A 19,018-nucleotide genomic window follows, 5' to 3' on the forward strand; every position below is an offset into this window, starting at 1 on the left:
AAGAGACTGGTTAGGCATATTTAGAAAAGTGATTATATTAATACTATAATCAAAAGCCAGTACATGCCAGAAATGGAACAAATTAGTTTGCTTAGAATGAATTCAAATAGACAAAAGATGCTTACAATATACATAAAGGCTCATTCATCACTGATTCTATCCTATGTTACTTGCCCACTGTTAACAGTTCTGATAGATATGAATTTTTCTTTGTGAAGAAAAAATCCACTATTTTCTACTTTTACTTCTTATATACTTATCAAAATAAAGTAAAGGAAAAGATTTAGAATATATTGTATTTACAAAGAGAATACCTCCTTCAGAGAAATCGACCTGTTGGATATTGGTGGCTTCTAGAAGAAAAAAGCATACATGAAAAGTTAAACATAATATTGAAAGTTAAAGCTTTGGAATAAATAAGAACATCTAACATAGGAAAGTGAACATAAAGACACACTAAATAACTTCTTTTGTTAAATAACTAAGATCTGTTTAATATCATTTCCTTAGGCTAGCTAAGAAATAAGTCTGAAGAATCAGTAGTATTTTTCCTTCATAGTTTATTTTCACTTTAAAACATAATCTGCACGTGCAGAGAACGTTAAATTACATTGACAAATATTTCAGTCCCTGTGAGTTTACTACTTTCTCATTTTCTTATTTGCCAGATTCTCTATACTCCTGTGAAAAACGTTGCACATCCACTAACTGACAGAACAGTCCTTTTAGTGCTTTGGTGCAGCCAAAGAGGAAGTAAGAAAGGTAAAGAAACCCTTTTTCTAGTTCAGCAGATTCACATACATCACAGTCTTTCTCAACAGAGAATGAGAGCAAAGACAAATGAGCAAAACATATCAAACAAACCTTAAATGTGGTATTTCATATGCATTATTTTAGCATGAGCTATTCTGAAACTCACAATAAAGTGAGATGTACCCAAATGTGTGCATTGTACAACTGGGCTGAAATACTGCTGAATGATCACACGTGCAGAAGTAGCATGCTTCAGACTCCTTCAACAAGGCTGAGAAAATTATTTCCCTTTCAGTTTTTGTGTTTGTTGATTTAACCTCTATTTGCTTTTTTTTTTTTTGTAGAGACAGTGTCTCACTCTATCGCCCTTGGTAGAGTGCCGTGCCATCACAGCTCACAGCAACCTCCAGCTCCTGGGCTTAGGTGATTCTCTTGCCTCAGCCTCCCGAGTAGCTGGGACCACAGGCACCCGCCACAATGCCTGGCTATTTTTTGTTTGGCTGGGGCCTGGTTTGAACCCACCACCCTCGGTATGTGGGGCCAGCGCCCTACTCATTGAGCCACAGGTGCTGCCCCTCTATTTTCTTTTTTTTGTAGAGACAGAGTCTCACTTTATGGCCTTCGGTAGAGTGCCGTGGCCTCACACAGCTCACAGCAACCTCCAACTCCTGGGCTTAAGCGATTCTCTTGCCTCAGCTTCCCGAGTAGCTGGGACTATAGGCGCCCGCCACAACGCCCGGCTATTTTTTGGTTGCAGTTTGGCCGGGGCCGGGTTTGAACCCGCCTCCCTCGGTATATGGGGCCGGCGCCTTACGGACTGAGCCACAGGCACCACCCCCTCTATTTTCTTTTTAAAAGGGAAAACAGGATTGTGGAAAACATACGTTATATGGTGAATTTGGAAATTTTTCTTTCAAATCCATATATTAATCAGACTAGTATAATACTAGTCAAACTTTGAAGTCTATTGAAAATATTCCTTATTGAAAGTGGCAAATGACAATCAATATCTAAAACATACTTGCCAATGTTTTTGACAGAAAAAATACCTAACTCTGAGAAAACTGCTAATAACACCATGTTATTCTTAAAACGCTAGAATCTGGTAAATAATGTACTATTTTTTATTTTATTTATTTATTTATTTATTTTTATGGTTTTTGGCCAGGGCTGGGTTTGAACCCGTCACCTCTGGCATATGGGGCTGGCGCCCCACCCCTTTGAGCCACAGGCACCACCAATAATGTACTATTTTAATCTAGGCTCCTTAGGGAGACTAGTATGTCCTTTTTTTTTTTTGAGACAGAGTCTCAATTGCGCTGGGGTTGAGTGCTGTGTCATCATAGCTCACAGCAACCTCAAACTTTTGGGCTCAAGTGATCCTCTTGTCTCAGCCTCCCTGTAGCTGGGACTAAGGGAACCTGCCACAATGCCTGGCTAGTTTTTCTATTTGTAGAAAATAGAAAAACGTTGGGGGTCTCGCTTTGCCCAGGCTGGTCTTGAACTCCTGAGCTCAGGCAATCCACCTGCCTTGTCCTCCCAGAGTGCTGGGATTACAGGCATGAGCCCCTACACCCAGCCCTTAGACTGTCCTTTCATTTTCTTTCTTCTGAAAGATAAAAATGAAAAGTCAAACTTGTCTTAGTACTGTTCCCTTATAAATATCTTATTAATATTTCCATTCCTACAAAAAGGTACTATTCCCTTTTGGAAATTTTATTGTCTCAGAGGGTAACTATTATAATACTTTGTTACTTCAGCAGTTTTACTCTATTTATGTACCTGTTTACATAGCATGTAATCAATAGATGCTTTCTTTTTTTTTTTTTGTAGAGACAGGGTCTCACTTTATGGCCCTCGGTAGAGTGCCGTGGCCTCACACAGCTCACAGCAACCTCCAACTCCTGGGCTTAAGTGATTCTCTTGCCTCAGCCTCCCGAGTAGCTGGGACTACAGGCGCCCGCCACAACGCCCGGCTATTTTTTGGTTGCAGTTAGGCCGGGGCCGGGTTTGAACCCACCACCCTCAGTATATGGGGCCGGCACCTTACCGACTGAGCCACAGGCGCCGCCCAATAGATGCTTTCTTAAGAATCAATACCTGTTATTATCTTAATCCTTAATATGTGCATGATACTATTTAGTTTTTTTAAAACAACTTCATGACTGTTATCTGATCCCCATACTATCATGAGGGAATACTTCCATAAGTATTAAGTGACTTGTCTAAGGTTATAGGATTCACGTTAACAGACTTGAACACAGACTTCCAGTTACCACCCTTCTACTTCTACAGCAGTCTTGTTCACAGAATATAGTAAGCACTCAATAATTTTTTAAATAAATAAATAACTGAAGAAAGGCTGAGAGCTGAATCTTTTCTAACATAAGAGGTTTCAACAACTTCTAAGTGTATGTCGTGTAATACAATAGGGTTTTCTGAAGTTATATTTATATTAGGACATTCTGTTTTATCTAGTTACTCTTTTTTTTTTGGCCGGGGCTGGGTTTGAACCCACCACCCTTGGCATATGGGGCCAACACCCTACTCCTTGAGCCACAGGCACCACCCTATCTAGTTAATCTTTAAAAATTATTTGGTATAGCAAAACTTGTTTAAGGCTGACTAGACTTTAGAATCTGTAATAATGAAAAGAAGGATATGCTGAAAATTTAAATTCCATTATTGAGTTACCAGAAAATGTACAGTACAGTAATCCCTCCTTTTTTCAATCTGATACATTTTAATTCCATACATGTTTAAAGGTCCAGGTCAATTTGTCTAGAGCCAAATCATTCAATAATCAATCCTCCATATATCAAATTTCCTAAAATTCTATATCCTTTTTCTACTTACCCATGTGTTGTATAACTTGCACGGGGACAGGAGTTAAGAATTACTTTTTAGTGTCAACTTCCATAACGGAGTTCCCCATTTATTATTTTATTTTACAGATAGGGTTTTGCTAGATTGCTCAGGCTAGTCTTGAACTACTGGGCTTCAGTGATCTTCTAGCTTCAGTCTCCTGAGTAGCTGGGACTATAAGCACATGGCACTGCACATAGGTCCATTTATTTTTAATACTTCTAATGCTATTGTATTGGAAATACCTAATAAATCATGGATTCTGTTTTTCTTTCTAAACCAACCAGAATATATTTATATTGTGTGTGTGTGTGTATATATATATATATATATACACACACACATACATATTTTTGGTGACAGCGTCTTGCTTTGTTGCCCAGGCTAGAGGGCCATGGGGTCAGCTTAGCTCACAACAACCCCAAACTCCTGGGCTCAAGTGATCCTCTTGCCTTAACCTCCTCAGTAGCTGGAAATGTACCACCATGCCCAGCTAGCTTTTCTCCTCTTTAGTAGAGACAGGGTCTCATTCTTGCTTAGGCTGGTCTCCAACTCCTGAGCTCAAGCAACCCACCTGCCTTGACCTCCTAGAGTACTAGGATTGCCCTGGCTGATTTTATCTACATTTGTACACTTTTGGGACTTTCAATTTACTGACCAAAGACTCTTTCTTTAGAATTCTATCTTCTTGGGCAGTGCCTATGGCTCAGTGGGTAAGGTGCCAGCCCCATATACCAAGCATGGCAGCTTCGAGCCCAGCCCCGGCCAGCTAAAACGGCAATGAGAATTGCAACAAAAAATAGTCGGGCATTGTGGCAGACGCCTGTAGTCCCAAATACTCAGGAGGCTGAGGCAAGAGAATCTCTTAAGCCCAAGAGTTGGAGGTTGCTGTGAGCTGTGACGCCATAGCACTCTGAGGGCGACAAAGTGAGATTCTGTCTCAAAAAAAAAAAGAATTCTATTTTCCTAACAATAAATAATATCAATAGTATTTAAAGCATGAATAATTTGTTATGCAATGCTGTCTTGATCCCATCATTAAAAACAAAAATCAGTATTATGTTTCATAAACTAATATCATGAATTAGATATCTTAAATAATAATAAATGTAACAGATTTGACAAAGAATCATCACTGAATCATGCTATCCCTTGTCTAAGCTACATACACACTTTTTTTTGGTTTTGAGACATAGTCTCATTACGTCATCCTCGGTAGAGTACTGTCGCATCACAGCTCACAGCAACCTCAAACTCTTGGGCTTAAGCAATTCCCACGCCTTAGCCTCCCAAGTAGCTGGGACTACAGCTGAATGAATTAGTAGCATCTAAACTACCTAAACTTTAATTAATTTCATTTCCCTCTATTATTCAACTTTAATTTCATTTTCCTCTATTATTCAGTTTCCCCAGTTTTAAATTTGGCTGCTACATGTAGAAGGTTAAAGTATTAAAAGAAATATTTTAAAAATAAAGGTATTTCTCTTCTTTATGCTCATGCAGAATCTGACAATTTAAATCCTATTTCGGGCAAAAATATTCTTAACATTAAAAAGTTATTTTAAGAAATTATAAAGGCTGTGGCTTTAACAAATAAACCACACGGTTAAGAAGGGGTGACTTCTGAGTACCTCAGGGTCCAGTGATGAAGTTTTTTAATGTAATAAATCTTTACTGAGCACCTCAAAAAGAAAAGGTGTGACTTTTCCAACAACTGAAACTGATTAAGGAAAGCTACTTTCAGAAGTCTGAGATCTTTTTTTTTTTTGGAGACACAGTCTCAAGCTGTCATCCTGGATAGAATGCTGTGGTGACATAGCTCACAGCAACCTCAAACTCTCGGGCTTAAGCGATTCTCTTGCCTCAGCCTCCCAAGTAGCTGGGACTACAGGTGCCCACTACAATGCCTGACTATTTTTTTGTTGTTGCAGTTGTCATTGTTTAGCTGGCCCAGGCCAGTTCAAACACAACAGCCTCAGTGTATGTGGCCGAAGCCCTACTCACTGAGCAACGGGTGCCGCCAGAAGTCTGAGGTCTTTATAAGTTTCAGGAACAGATTGCTTACAATCATTTCCTCTAGCTGAAACCAATCACTAACTGCCACTTTCTACTGTTTAGCTACAGATTTTAAGGAAAATACAGTCTCAGACAGAACCCAGCCTGATAGGGCTAATAAAATTCTCCAGATACATTAAAAGCCCAGATGCCAAAGCACCCACATTTCTACTACAGACCTTGCTATTCGCATAGACTTATGGGATGTGCTTGGTGTGATGAATAAAGGCTACCCAAGAAAATATAAACTTAGCTTACTTTGTGTTTTCTCTGGAAAAAAGATATGAAAAAAATCACAAATGTAATTGCTACACTTTCTCAGAGGAAGGCTAGTCAGAATATAAGAGTCATTGTCACCTTTCTTGTTGGGCTGTCCATACAACCTAGTATGGAGTGTTGCAGTAAGTGTATGTTCAGGCAAGTATGTAACTCCTGAATTTGTTCCTAGGACAAACAAATGACAATTGGAGCGACTTTCTGTCTTTATTCCTGCTACCAGTATAACTTTTTCCATGAAAGACCAAATAGTAAATATTTTAGGCTTTGTGAGCCACATAAGGCCCCCACCCCAAAATGTAAAAATTCTTTTACTTCACAAGCTTCATAAAAAAGACTGTGAGTCAGATTTTACCCAGAGGATGTGGGGTACTGATCGCAGGTATAGATATCTTTAAGACAGTTTAATAACAATCATGCTTTTGAGAACAGAATCCCAGGGGGTGAGCAGGAAGGCAGCAGAAGCAGAGAGCAAAGAACAGTCTGCAGATAATCACTAATATTCAAACTTCATGAATGGCCATTTCATGTACTTCAAGATGTACTAATATTACTATAAAGGAATAAGAGAGTGCTATTCTCTATATTAAACCCACAGAAAATTACTTAAAAATGGCAAATTTTTAATATTTAAATGTTTATAAACACAATTTCTACATCTAGCAAATAATAACAGTGTGAGATTATTTCATCTCCAAGTTCTCTTCCAATTGAGTCTAGTTAAAAAAAATTTTTTTTTTACATTTTTCAAAGTTTTTTGGCAGAGTACTTGAGAAATCTTGGTGTGTAAAAGTACACATGATAAGCTGCATACTGTGATGACCATTTTCAGTACACAGACTGAACTGTGTAAAACTCCTAAAAACTCTTAAAGTCTCTAAAGAATTAGCCTGAACTTCAGTTAGAGGTGAATTTAATAGGATGAGTTGTAACTAATATTTACAAAGAGAAATGAAGCTTCTTTCTTTTTGGCTCATCTTTAAATTTAGAGAAGAATTAAAACTAAGTCCAACTGCATTCAATGTACGTTCACTTAGTCACAGATCTACAACCAAACTGCATTCAATGTAGGTTCACTTAGTCACAGATCTACAACCAGGCAAACACTTGAATTAAAACCAATCCAACAAACATGACAAGGGATACTGAACTTGTGAAAAAACATTTCAAATTCACTTTCTAAACCAAGGGAAAAACCTTAATTGGTGGCTGGTATCTTTTTCCTTAACAGTGTGAATTTAAGACTAATAAAAACTAAATTAATTTATTATTACATGTTCTTATATGAACTTAAATAAATAGTATAAGACATTATTTCTGGCAGAATATAAACCAAGGCTATTTAAGGTGGGTCATGATCATAAGGACAGTGTCCTCCAAGCTGAGATAAAAAACAAAGTAATATTCTCAAGCCAGTGACCAAATGTATACTCTTGTATTCTACTGACAATCAGAAAATTCAAAGGGAACCTGTAAAAATTAGAGATAAACGAACCTAATTCACTCATTTTAGTATTTCCATTTGTTTTGTAAGACGAATCTGCAAGAGAGATAGCAAGAGAATGATTAGAACTGAATAGGAAATGCATCATATGGTTCTTTACCACAGGTTCCTCACCAAAACCGTAACAGACCTTTACCTTTAAAATACTTAGAAGAACTGTCAACTATCTATCAAAATAAATGAACATAATTCTTCCTTAAGGCAAATGACTGAAGACCAATAGAAACCTATGTAAAGGTAAATAAGCTTCCATTTTAGTTCCTATGACAAAGCATCCTTCAGGGCTGATACACACTGAAAACAAACTAGAAGTATACCACTCGGAATGACCTTACTATTTTCTTTCACAGTCATGAAATCAATTTAAGAGCAATAGTTTTTAAGGTTTTAGTCTAAAAGAAAGATTACTAAGGCAGGGACATTTTATAGTTGAATTTTTTATTAGCAGTATACTAGGAAGAATAAAGTCCCTGACCTTGGTTTAAAATCACCATGTTTACAAAAAGAATCAGAGCAATGCATAAGAAACAATCTTACAAAAATTAGTAAGGACTTTATGTACCCATATGGAAAGATATCTCAACAGATGTTAAGTAAAAATAAACAAGTACAGAAAGAGTACTTATCAGGCTAAAATCTGTGTTTAAAAAAGGGAGGAAAAGGGTGGCACCTGTCGCTCAGCGAGTAGGGCGCCGGCCCCATATACCGAGGGTGGTGGGTTCAAACCCAGCCCTGGCCAAACTGCAACAAAAAAATAGCCGGGTGTTGTGGTAGGCACCTGTAGTTGGGAGGCTACTTGGGAGGCTGAGGCAAGAGAGTTGCCTAAACCCAGGAGTTGGAGGTTGCTGTAAGCTGTGATGCCATGGCACTCTACTGAGGGTGATAAAGTGAGACTCTGTCTGTATAAAAAAAACAAAAAAAAAGGGAGGAAAAGATAATTTATACATGACTTTGCTTAAAATTTCAAAAAAAATACCTCTGGAAAAATACGTTGGAAACTGACAACATTGCTTGCTTCTGATTAGGAGAATGAGCAACTAAAAGGGGAGGGAGACTTGTCAGTGTGTATCTGTAACAACTTTTGATTTTTGAACCATATGACCCATATACTATTCTACACAAAAATAAAATTACATTTACAAAAAAGTTGCTAACAGATAAAACAATCTCTTACCGGATCTTGGGCTTCTTAGAGGGGGTCTACATAGGCTGATTACAAGATCTTCTTTCACCACTAATACAGGAAGAAAAACATTAAAAAATATATGAAATATGAAAATACTACCTTCATTATGCAATCATCCCCTTATTTATTTAACATAGGTTTACAGAGCTTTTCATTATGCTGGAGAACTAGAGACAAGTTTCTCTAGTGCTGACCTCCTATGAACTAGTGACAATATTGAACTTGAAACAAGTTACCTATGATGTAAAATTCATGGTTTTGATGAAGAAATTCTCAATTTTTCTCACACCATATTTGTACAAAAGGAAAGAAATACCTAAATAAACCTCTTCTAAATAGCTCGATTAAGAACCAAAATCTGTATTATAGCACCAACTCAATTATCTATTCCATTTGTGACTTACCCTCATTGTGTATTATTTATGCAGTATTTTATGGTTAACTTCCTGAGAGTTAATAAACTCATTCCAACTATTAAACCTTGTGTATGTTCAGGAAACACAAACTCTAACTTTAAATAAAATGTTAATGTTAGGGTTCATTTCACACTGTCTGTGGTTCAACAGCATAGGGTTAGTGGAGAAACCAATTCTATTAAATAAAATGTTAATTTTAGTCTAGAAAACCACTTAAAAAGATATGTTTATTCAAAGAGCCTCATACAACATATTCTAAAGCCCAGTATTATCTGAATTTGGGTATTATGTTTTGCTTCATTCATCTCTATAAAAAGCCATTATGGGATAGAAGCACCCACAGGGCTGGGTGCCCTTTCAGCTCTACTTATTAGCGACATCGCTCTGTAGCTGGGAAATGCTGGCCCAGAGCATAATATTCACCCTGGAGAACTACCTCAACTGAATTGTTGCTGTTATTACTTCTAACGGGAGAAAGACAGACTGTGAAACACTGAAAGGTGCTGATGGGACCATTAATTTGATTTTGGATGCAAGCCATAGAGGAGTATTCCATTCTTCACAGGGGTAGAGTAAGTGGTACTAGGGTTGTACATTTGCAGTAAATACACAAACACAAAAACTGATCAGCAAAAAAAAAAAAAAAAAACGGTCCGTGCATACTTTTTGTGATATCTGACACCACAGATAAGCAAAAAAAAAAAAAAATCCTTACAAAATCAGCATGCAGCTCATGGGTTGCAGGTTGGACATCCCTATCTAAACTCTGTAGTGCACTGAAGAAAAGCTACATACTTGGATATCTGTAAATCTTTGTACAGAAACTGATTATTCTGAGGATGATGTGTGGAGTTTTTGTGTGTAATTTTACATGTAATTGTGGATTTTGACTCCACATTAGTTCATTTTAATATGTAAAATAAAATATCTCTACATTTTATTGAAAAAAAACAAGAACAAATTATGTTTTGATTTTGTTATTAGTTGCAAAAACACATTCTGAAATACTGATGATTTCCCCAACTCTTCTAACTCTAAAATTCTATGTAATGTCTATTTTATTTACTAGTATTTCACATATCAGGTATTTAGAACTTATATAAATAGCTTAAAAAAAAGTATATATATATATACACACACGTATGTTTTGAGACAGAGTCACTTTGTTGCCCTTGGTAGAGTGCTGTGGCATCATAGCTCACAGCAACCTCATACTCTTGGGCTCAAGAGATCCTCTTGCCTCAGCCTCCCAAGTAGCTAGGACCATAGGCGCCCCTCACAATGCCCAGTTATTTTTAGAAAAGGGGTCTTGCTCTTGCTCAGGCTGGTCTTGAACTAATGAGCTCAAGCATCCGCTTGCCTCGGCCTCCCAGAGTGCTGAAATTACAGGTGTAAGCCACCACGTCTGGCCTTAAAAATAAATCTTGTACATGTTATGATAAAAGCAAATTTTAGTTTCTGTTACTCTCAGTATTACAACTACCTTCCTCTTTTTCTCCTCTGTACTTCCATCCTTTTCAGTTTTCATTAAAACCTAAAACTCATGGGTGGCGCCTGTGGCTCAAGGAGTAGGGCGCCAGTCCCATATGCCGGAGGTGGTGGGTTCGAACCCAGCCCCGGCCAAAAAAAAAAAAACCTAAAACTCAAAATACGTTTTTTGTTTGCTTTTAATGAGCTATATATTTAAAAAAATCTACTACTTCAGTTTCCACCTTGTCATTTAAGAAGTATTTTCTGTAAGCTCTGCTGTATACATAAACATATGTAATGTACTCAAAAGACACAAGCTTTTTCTTTCTCTGCTGCACAGGCTGGAGTGCAGTGGTGTGATCACAGGCCACTGCAACCCTGAACTCCAGGGCTTAAGCAATCCTTCAGCCTCAGCTGCAGAGACTGGGGGATGGGGTCATAGTGAGGGATCTCTCACAATGCCTAGCTATTTTTTTATTGCAGTTTGGCCGGGGCCGGGTTTGAACCCGCCACCCTCGGTATATGGGGCAGAGGCCATACTCACTGAGCCACAGGCCACCTCTTATGGCTATTTTAATGTGAAAACAATTCAATTCTGGAATTTTAAACAATGAGATGATTTCAAGCTAATTAACTGTTCTAAACTAATATAATGAACATTTTTCAAGTCTTCAAAAAACAGGATAAAGAATCATGTAGTTTTTTTTAGGTTGTTGTAGAAGATGGTTGCTTGGTTTGGGTCTTCATTCTTAAGAGCATTTTTGCATAAATTTCTTTAAAACCACACCAGCGTCCCTATATGTAATTATAGCACTAGGCAGTGTGGTGGTTCACACCTGTAATCCTTGCACTTTGGGAACTAAGGCGGGAGGACTGCTTGATGCCAAGAATTTAAGACCAGACTGAACAACATAATGAGACTCTGTAGTCCCAGCTACTTGGGAGGCTAAGGCAGGAGGATATGCCTGAGCCTGGGAGTTTGAGGTTGCAGTGAACTATGACGACACCACTATACTCTAGCCTGGGCAACAGAGTGAAACCATGTCACAAAAAACAAAAAAACTGCTAAACTCCTTCTCCTTTCATTGAGAGGCATGGGATGGGAATATACCAAATATTACATGCAGTATGATTTTTTTGAGGCACCTTTTAGAGGAATAGAATCTTGAGTCTTAAGTATCTCAAATCTCCCCAAGATAGACCTACTCTTATTCTTTGTTATATTGAATGTACAATGTGCTATCAATACATTCCAAGTAATCTATGCATAGGTTCCATTCAAACTATCATCTACAGTGGAAAAATTTTGTTTTTAATTTCCAATTATAGCATAACCTTCTTGACAAAAAGGACGTGCTTAAGCAACATTTTATGCATTTCCTATCTCTTGTAAAGTGCCACGAGGAAAAAAATAAACCCTTTACCTGGATGTTCTACTGTGTATAAAGAGATTTTGCATGTATTATCTCATTTCTCAAGTGGCCTTGTGAGTTATGCAGGGCAAATAATATATAGAGAGGCCTAAAGATCAAGACAGGTGGGTAACTTCACGAAGGTCCAGTGCTCCTTCTACAACATTATGCAGCCTTGGACCTCACTAGCAGTTCTTAAATATGAGCCTAATAAAACTCTAAAAAGGCTGTTCCAAACATTTTATAATAGTTTTATAATGGTATATTAGCTGATACTCATCAGCCTTTATTATACCAATTTACTTAACTCAGTAAGTAAATCTTTTTTTTCTTTTTTGAGACAGAGTCTCACTATGTCGCCCTTGGTAGAGTGCAGTGACGTCAGAGTCTCACTACGTCGCCCTTGGTAGAGTGCAGTGGCGTCACAGCAACCTCTAACTCTTGGGCTTAAGCGATTTTCTTGCCTCAGCCTCCCAAGTAGCTGGGACTACAGGCGCCCGCCACAACACCCAGTTATTTTTTGTTGCAGATGTCATTGTTGTTTAGCTGGCCCAGGCCAGGTTGGAACCCGCCACCCTCCATATATGTGGTTGGCACCATAATCACTGTGCTACAGGCACTGAGCCAAAGTAAACCTTTTATATGCTTAGATTTTTGCTTTTTTGAATATAAGAGACATACAATTAAATCTCAGTAAATAAATCCAAAATTATAGTTTTTCCAAATGACCTGAAAATCTGATTATAGCATCATTATTCAAAGTATATTTCTAAGATAGTTTATAATCTTATAGACTATTCAAGGAATTAAGCATAAAGGTGTGTTTATTTGAAACTGAACTTGAACCAGATGTACTTAATTCTAAATTGAAAATAGTGTAGTTCAAATTATAAAGCATAATCTTTGTGGAAGCAATAGATAAGTTAGAGTCTGGGAAATAAAAACCAGGGATGATCAAATGCAACAGCTATGATCACTTATTACTATAGGAATTTCCCGATATCAAAGAAGCAAGTTGAAAGTAAATGGAACCTAACTGAACTTAATAATTTCCCCAGCTTTTCAAAATATTTTAAAACGTAAGTAAACTATTAAATGTAGCCTACTTCCATGTTACACTGATTCTAAGACATTTTTTTTTATACTTTAATATCTCTGAAAATGAGATACTATGGCATATTATCATGATCACCAAAAATCTGGCAGCTTTCCTTCTAGATCAGTGGCTCTCAACTTTCCTAATTCCACAGTCCTTTAATACAGTTCTTGTGGGTCACAACCCACAGGTTGGGAACCGCTGTTCTAGATGGTACATAAAAGAATGATGTGTATCTTCCAACTAATGGCCTCTTAGATTAGATAAGACATAGTATTAAACTCACAAGATTGATCATATGTGTCAAGATTTTACTACTAGGAAACTTAATCCATTTTAAATAGAGGCCAGTATGATATTCATTCATTTGACATGTAACAAACTTTACTGAGTAGCTAGTTACTACAGGGGAGAGTGATAGTGAGGTACTTGGGGGAAAAAAGAACTTTGGAGAAGACAACTCTGGGTCTAAATTTTGTCTTAGTCACATACTTGATCTTAGAGAAGAGTCTTAGTTTTCTCATCTATGAAATGGGTATAATATCTAATCTTGCAAGGTTACATGGATTAAGATATACAAAGTAGCTGGTACTTTGAGTAGGTACTCAAGCGTCCACCCTGTCTTTTCTTGATACATATCTGTACTGCCTAATTCAATGAACATAAAAAAAGTTGGCAGGTAAAGAGAGAAACAAAATATTAACTGTTCTTACCTGGATTCTCTTGCGTTCTTCTGTCAGTTTTCTGTGAGACTGTTTGGTTTAAAACAGTTTGTGAAGATGGTTCATCCTCTACAGAACAGACATAAAATGAGTTAGAATTCAGAATATATAACCTGGGAGATTATTCATATTTACAGCAAGATATATATAAGCAAAAGTGCAAGTCATTCATTCTTCAGAAACATGTAGTTACATTTACTAACACTTAAGAATTAAACCAGTCAGAAATTCTCTAAGACAGAACATAATTAATCAGTAAAAATATTCACCATTATGGCCTTGTAATAGTAATAATATTGTTTTATTTTATTTTATATTATTATTATTATTTTTGAGACAGAGTCTCACTTTGTTGCCCTTGATAAAGTTATATGGCATCACAGCTCAGGGCAACCTCAAACTCTTTGGCTCAAGCTATCCTCTTGCCTTAGCCTCCTAAGTAGCTGGGACTACCATCTATTTTTAGACTTGAGCTCTTACTCCGGCTCAGGATGGTCTCAAACACATGAGCTCAGGCAATCCACCCATCTCAGCTCCCCAGAGTGCTAGGATTACAGTATTTTATATTATATTATATTTATTTATTTGAGACAGAGTCTCACTCTGTGCCCTGGGTAGAAGTGCCCTGGTGTCATAGCAATCTCAAACTCTTGGGCTCAAGTGATCTTTCTGCCTCAGCCTCTGAGTATCTGGGACTACAGGTGCCCAACACAACAACAGGCTGATTTTTCTATTTTTAGTAGAGGTGGGTCTCACTCTTACTCAGGCTAGTCTCAAACTCCTGAGCTCAAGCAATCCACTGTCTCAGCCTCCCAGACTACTAGGATTATAGGCGTGAGGCACAGCTGGCAATAATATTGTTTTAGCAAATTAAAAAGATGAGGTAGAGCATTCATTACAAATGATGTGGAAAAAGGCATAAGACTAAAAAAGTTTTAGATCCTTAAAGAGTGACTAAAATAGAGGCAAATTCCTTACTAGTTTAAAAAAAGAAAAAAAACAAGCCTAGCCTATATAACTGCACTAGGCTGAGTCAATACAATGTAACATATACTTATTGCCTACCATATACAAAGCACTTACCCAGGTACTGAAAGATACAGAATTAACACAAGTACTTAAGTTATTATCAAATATATATGGTAGGATCCTTGTCTTCAGAAAGTTTCTGACGTTAAAAGAAATAAAACTAACATACACATGGGCTAAAGTTTTGTCATGAGTTATGATGCCCAAAAGTAGCTTATATAGCTTTAACATCAAGTTTCCAAATGTATCAGAACTTCAAGAATCAGTAAGTAAACTTGCAGCCTATTGCTGAGCTCTTAAGATGAAAATCCACTCCTCTTCATATCCATCAATAAATGGTCTACCACTCATTATGCCATCCTATTGTGACTCGAATTTCCTTGTACCTCATAAGTGCCTCACAAAGGGCTACCATGAAACTTCATCTGTGACTTAGAGTTAGGTCCTTTTGGCACAGTAACTGAGATAATGCCGGAAAGGCTATGTTAACCACTGTAATAAAAATGTGTCAAATGGTTTATGAAGCGAGTGTATGATGCCCCATGATCATATCAATGTATACAGTTATGATTTAATAAAAAAACAAAACAAAACAAAATAAACTAATAAAGAATCCAAAAAAAAAAAAAAAAAGGAAATCGATTCAGCTATGACTTACCTAAAACTATACACTGACTTTGCCATCATCTTTCTGGTCTGTTTAGATGAAAACTTTCTAATTAAGTTTCTTTGTCCGGTGACAAGGAGGGCCACCAAAGTAGCAAATTTTTGGTAGAGACCCCCACACTGAAGAAAGAGCGATCAGCTCAAGTTTGTAAGACACTGGGGCGCTTCAGTTCAGGATACCCGAGTTATTCCTTTTCTCTGTAAATATTTGGGTGGGGTCTCAAGTCAATTCACTAACTCCACTATCCCTTGAAACGCCCACTCACAAAAAAATTCACCCCCGCCTCCCCACCTGGCTGGGGATGGAAAAAGACTGTTAGGTTAGATTAGAACCATGATCCCAGGCTGAGAACTTCTAGCCTCTGAGCTTTACAGGGAGAAATGGAAGTGTGTTCCGCAGAAACATCCGCAGGACAGAGGGGAAGGGAAATGAAACTGAAGCTGGAGTAACTTGCCGCCTGCTCGTGAAGGCCTGCAGAAAGAGGCAATCCTGACTCCCCTAAATTGATGCCTAAGGTTGCCCCGAGCTCCCGGGCCAAGCACCACCATCTTTCCCCTGTGACCGCGCCTCCCGCCCGCCTGCGGGTCTACGTGGACCCCACGCGGGGGCGCACGTCCCGCGGCGACCGAGGGGCGCTCAGGACCCGAGCGGGCGTGATCCCCACGGAAGCACACGCTAGCGGCACTAGCTAGCAGCACGCGTTCCCTGTCTTATCGCTGAGACTGTTACCTCCGCCTACCTTCAGAGGAATGAGAGTCCCGCAACCCTTTCCTTGTCGTAACCGGAGAAGACTGTAGCGGAGGCTCCTGTGAGTGCTGCTGCCGCAGCCGGGCAGCCCTTCGAGTGTTCATCTGGTCGGCTTCTTGGGGTCGCGGCTGCCTCCGCTGCCTAGAGCGCAGGGAGTAGGCGCTTTCTCTCACTTCCTCTTTCGCACCATCGGGCCGGAACGCTTCTAGCGGGGTTTGTTTCCGCCCCGGGGACCTTTCTTTGGTCACCCGGGGCTCGAAGTCGCCGTACACTTCTGGCGGCTCCTCTGAAAACCTCACTTCCCGCCGGCCCTGGCGCGACGGAGTTCCGTACGCAGGCGCGCCACTGCCGCCGCCATTTTGAGGGGCGAGCCGGCGCCTGCCCTCTCGGAGGGGGGCCCTGGGCGTGACGTAGACACTCCATCCTTCCCACACCGGCTCTGCCCGCCGTCCCTCGCCCGCCATTGTTGTTGACGTAGCTTGAGTCGATCGTGAAGGTGGTTTTGTGGCCCCTAGGTTCTCCTGCTGGCGGCGACGATGGCTTCTTGGGGGTGTTGGGCGGTGGTCACGGTGGTCAGGGAGGCAGTTGAGAGTCGCCGAGGCCGCCGCCTGCGTCGTCGCTGCTGTGTAGCAAACCCGCCTCTGGGCCCATGGTGTGTCTTGAGGGCTGTGGGAGAGGCAGTGCCGGACTGGGTCAGCTGCTGTGGGTCACTCCCGCCTCCTGGCTGGAGGCTCCAAAGAGGAGGAGAAGGGGGAGGAGGACATCCCTGCCCTCGGCCTTGAGGAAGGGAGGGGTGGGAGCGACCGACGAGTGCAGGGCAAATTGCCTGACCTAAGTCCTACCGCTTGCGACAAGTATTGCCCTCGCTCTGGAGTCGCCGTCCTGGCCACCAGTGTTGAGTCTCGGGAAAGCGCGAGCGAGGCGAAGGTGGAGAAGGCCGAGTTTCAGTTCTCGGCCCCAGGCTGTTGCGCACTTTTCCGGGAACCTAGTTCCAGTGGGCAGAGAAACAGTTTTTTGTACCTGTCACCTTTTCACGGCACAATTTTAGTTTTAAGTGCCTTATGCTAGCAGTTACCCAGTTTTAAATTTTAAGTCACCTGTTGAGTGTGTACAAAATTTTATTCTGCCGCCATGCTCATGGGATGAATTTGGATTTGCGAGATGTGCTCCTAGAAAACAGAATCCTGTTCCTGGTTTTTCATATTTCCTGGTCCGGAAAACCGTGTTAGCGCTGCGTTAGGCACAGTGATAAATGAAGAAATATTTTTGATTAAAAGGCAGCTCTGTAATTTTAAGTTGTGGACCATTATTTGTACTTTGATGCTGTGGGTATGACTTGATATACTGCATTTAATTTATGGTTCCTGCGTTTAGTTTACGGAAAGAGAAACCAAGATAAACGCTGTTTTCTGCAACTTGACATACCATGGTTGTAGATGCGGGTAGTCTGCGAATGTTTAACCACATTTCCACAAGTCGAGAGGAGGCCAATTAAGTGTGAAGTCTGAATAATTATTGAAAGAAAACAGCGCTATCTCCAACATTTTGTCTTGGAGGACTTTCTGATTTCGGTGAATAGATTTAAAGAATTATAATTTGGATACCAGTTACAATGATTGATTATGAGAAAGTTGAAGATACTTGTTCGGAATGTTTTTGAGCAACTAATTTGTTGCTCAAACCTGGCACAAATTTCAATCACTTAAGTCTCAAAAGTCTTAATGTGTACTATGTTTTCACTAATAATCCATAAATTTGGCCACAGATAGAAGAATTATATGCTTAGAGTCAGATCGATTTTGGCCTGTTAAGAGCTTCCTTTTGGTTTGTTTTACTGTATACAGTATAGCAAAACAAAGGAAAAAACAAAAGCGTAATGAGATACTGTAACTTTTTACACAGTTTTCTAAAACAGAAGATGAAAAGGGATACTGTCTCTTGTCAACCTTGGCTAGATGGTATATTTGGAAAATTCGTGAAACTTACTTTTTGACCAAATTCTGAAAAGTACTGATACTTGGTTAAGACCTGGTGTTTGTTTATGTTTTAACTAATGCTTTCTCTATAAGGTGGCTGTTACATTAAATATTAGTAACACATAATAGTAAAAGTTTCTTAATAGATGTAATTATTAAATATAAATTTTATGGTATTAGTATCCTGTACTAAGTTCATATTGTGAACATTAATGCATATTAATAAAGAGCCCACACATTTACCAGGAGAGGTGACTGTAGAAATGCATGTAATTAAGAGCCCACACATTTACCAGGAGAGGTGATTATAGAAATTTGAATGTGGGCTTGTAAAACTTGGATATAGGCTTGTAAAGCAGGTTTGAGGGACACATTAAAAAAGAAAAAGAGAAGAGGTTCTACATATTGAATAATCAGTACTTGTATTATTTCGTTACTAAAATGCTTGTAAAGGCTATGGCTTTTCCTAGAAAGGAATAATGAGACTCTTAGAGTAAAATCAGAGGTTTGGTAGCTTTAATGCTAACACATATATTTGCTCAGGATTTTTTGTGTAGGTCGTAAGAATAACCCTACCATGACTATCTCCCACACCTAGCAAACTTACATATATCATATGTTCATCACTTACTGTGAGGCAAAGCTAAAGCTTTGTCAAACCAGATATTCTGCTGTAGATGTTTTTCCAAACTACAAGGGTGGCACAAAAGAGGTGTCATTACAGTGACAGTAGACTCAAAGCCAGTTGTATAAGGGATTTGCTGGGCCTTTAATACCAAGAGGAATGTCTGAGTTCTAGATGTTAACAGTTACTTTGGAAAATTGGGAAACATTGAGGATTTTA

The 19,018-nt window shown here is 39.1% G+C and overlaps 1 protein-coding gene across 6 annotated transcripts in view; it reads right to left on the reverse strand.

Annotated features, from left to right (window-relative positions):
• Window positions 1–17,486, reverse strand: part of TOR1AIP1 (torsin 1A interacting protein 1) — a 42,285-nt gene extending 24,799 nt beyond the window's left edge. For 2 of the 6 annotated variants that reach the window (XM_053604416.1, XM_053604413.1), the window contains exons 1-5: window positions 16,191–17,486; window positions 13,747–13,824; window positions 8,628–8,687; window positions 7,445–7,489; window positions 315–353 (exon numbers count right to left, since the gene is read on the reverse strand). In XM_053604416.1, the coding sequence (XP_053460391.1) occupies window positions 315–353; window positions 7,445–7,489; window positions 8,628–8,687; window positions 13,747–13,824; window positions 16,191–16,662 (694 nt within the window). In that variant the 5' untranslated portion in view covers window positions 16,663–17,486. The remainder of the gene's footprint in view (window positions 1–314; window positions 354–7,444; window positions 7,490–8,627; window positions 8,688–13,746; window positions 13,825–16,190) is intronic. The other 4 variants (XM_053604418.1, XM_053604415.1, XM_053604414.1 and 1 more) reach the window with 4 other exon arrangements.
• Window positions 17,487–19,018: the final 1,532 nt, after the last annotated feature.

The sequence above is a fragment of the Nycticebus coucang genome, chromosome 10 (genome assembly GCF_027406575.1).
Source record: "Nycticebus coucang isolate mNycCou1 chromosome 10, mNycCou1.pri, whole genome shotgun sequence".
In the NCBI taxonomy this organism is placed as follows: Eukaryota; Metazoa; Chordata; class Mammalia; order Primates; family Lorisidae; genus Nycticebus; species Nycticebus coucang.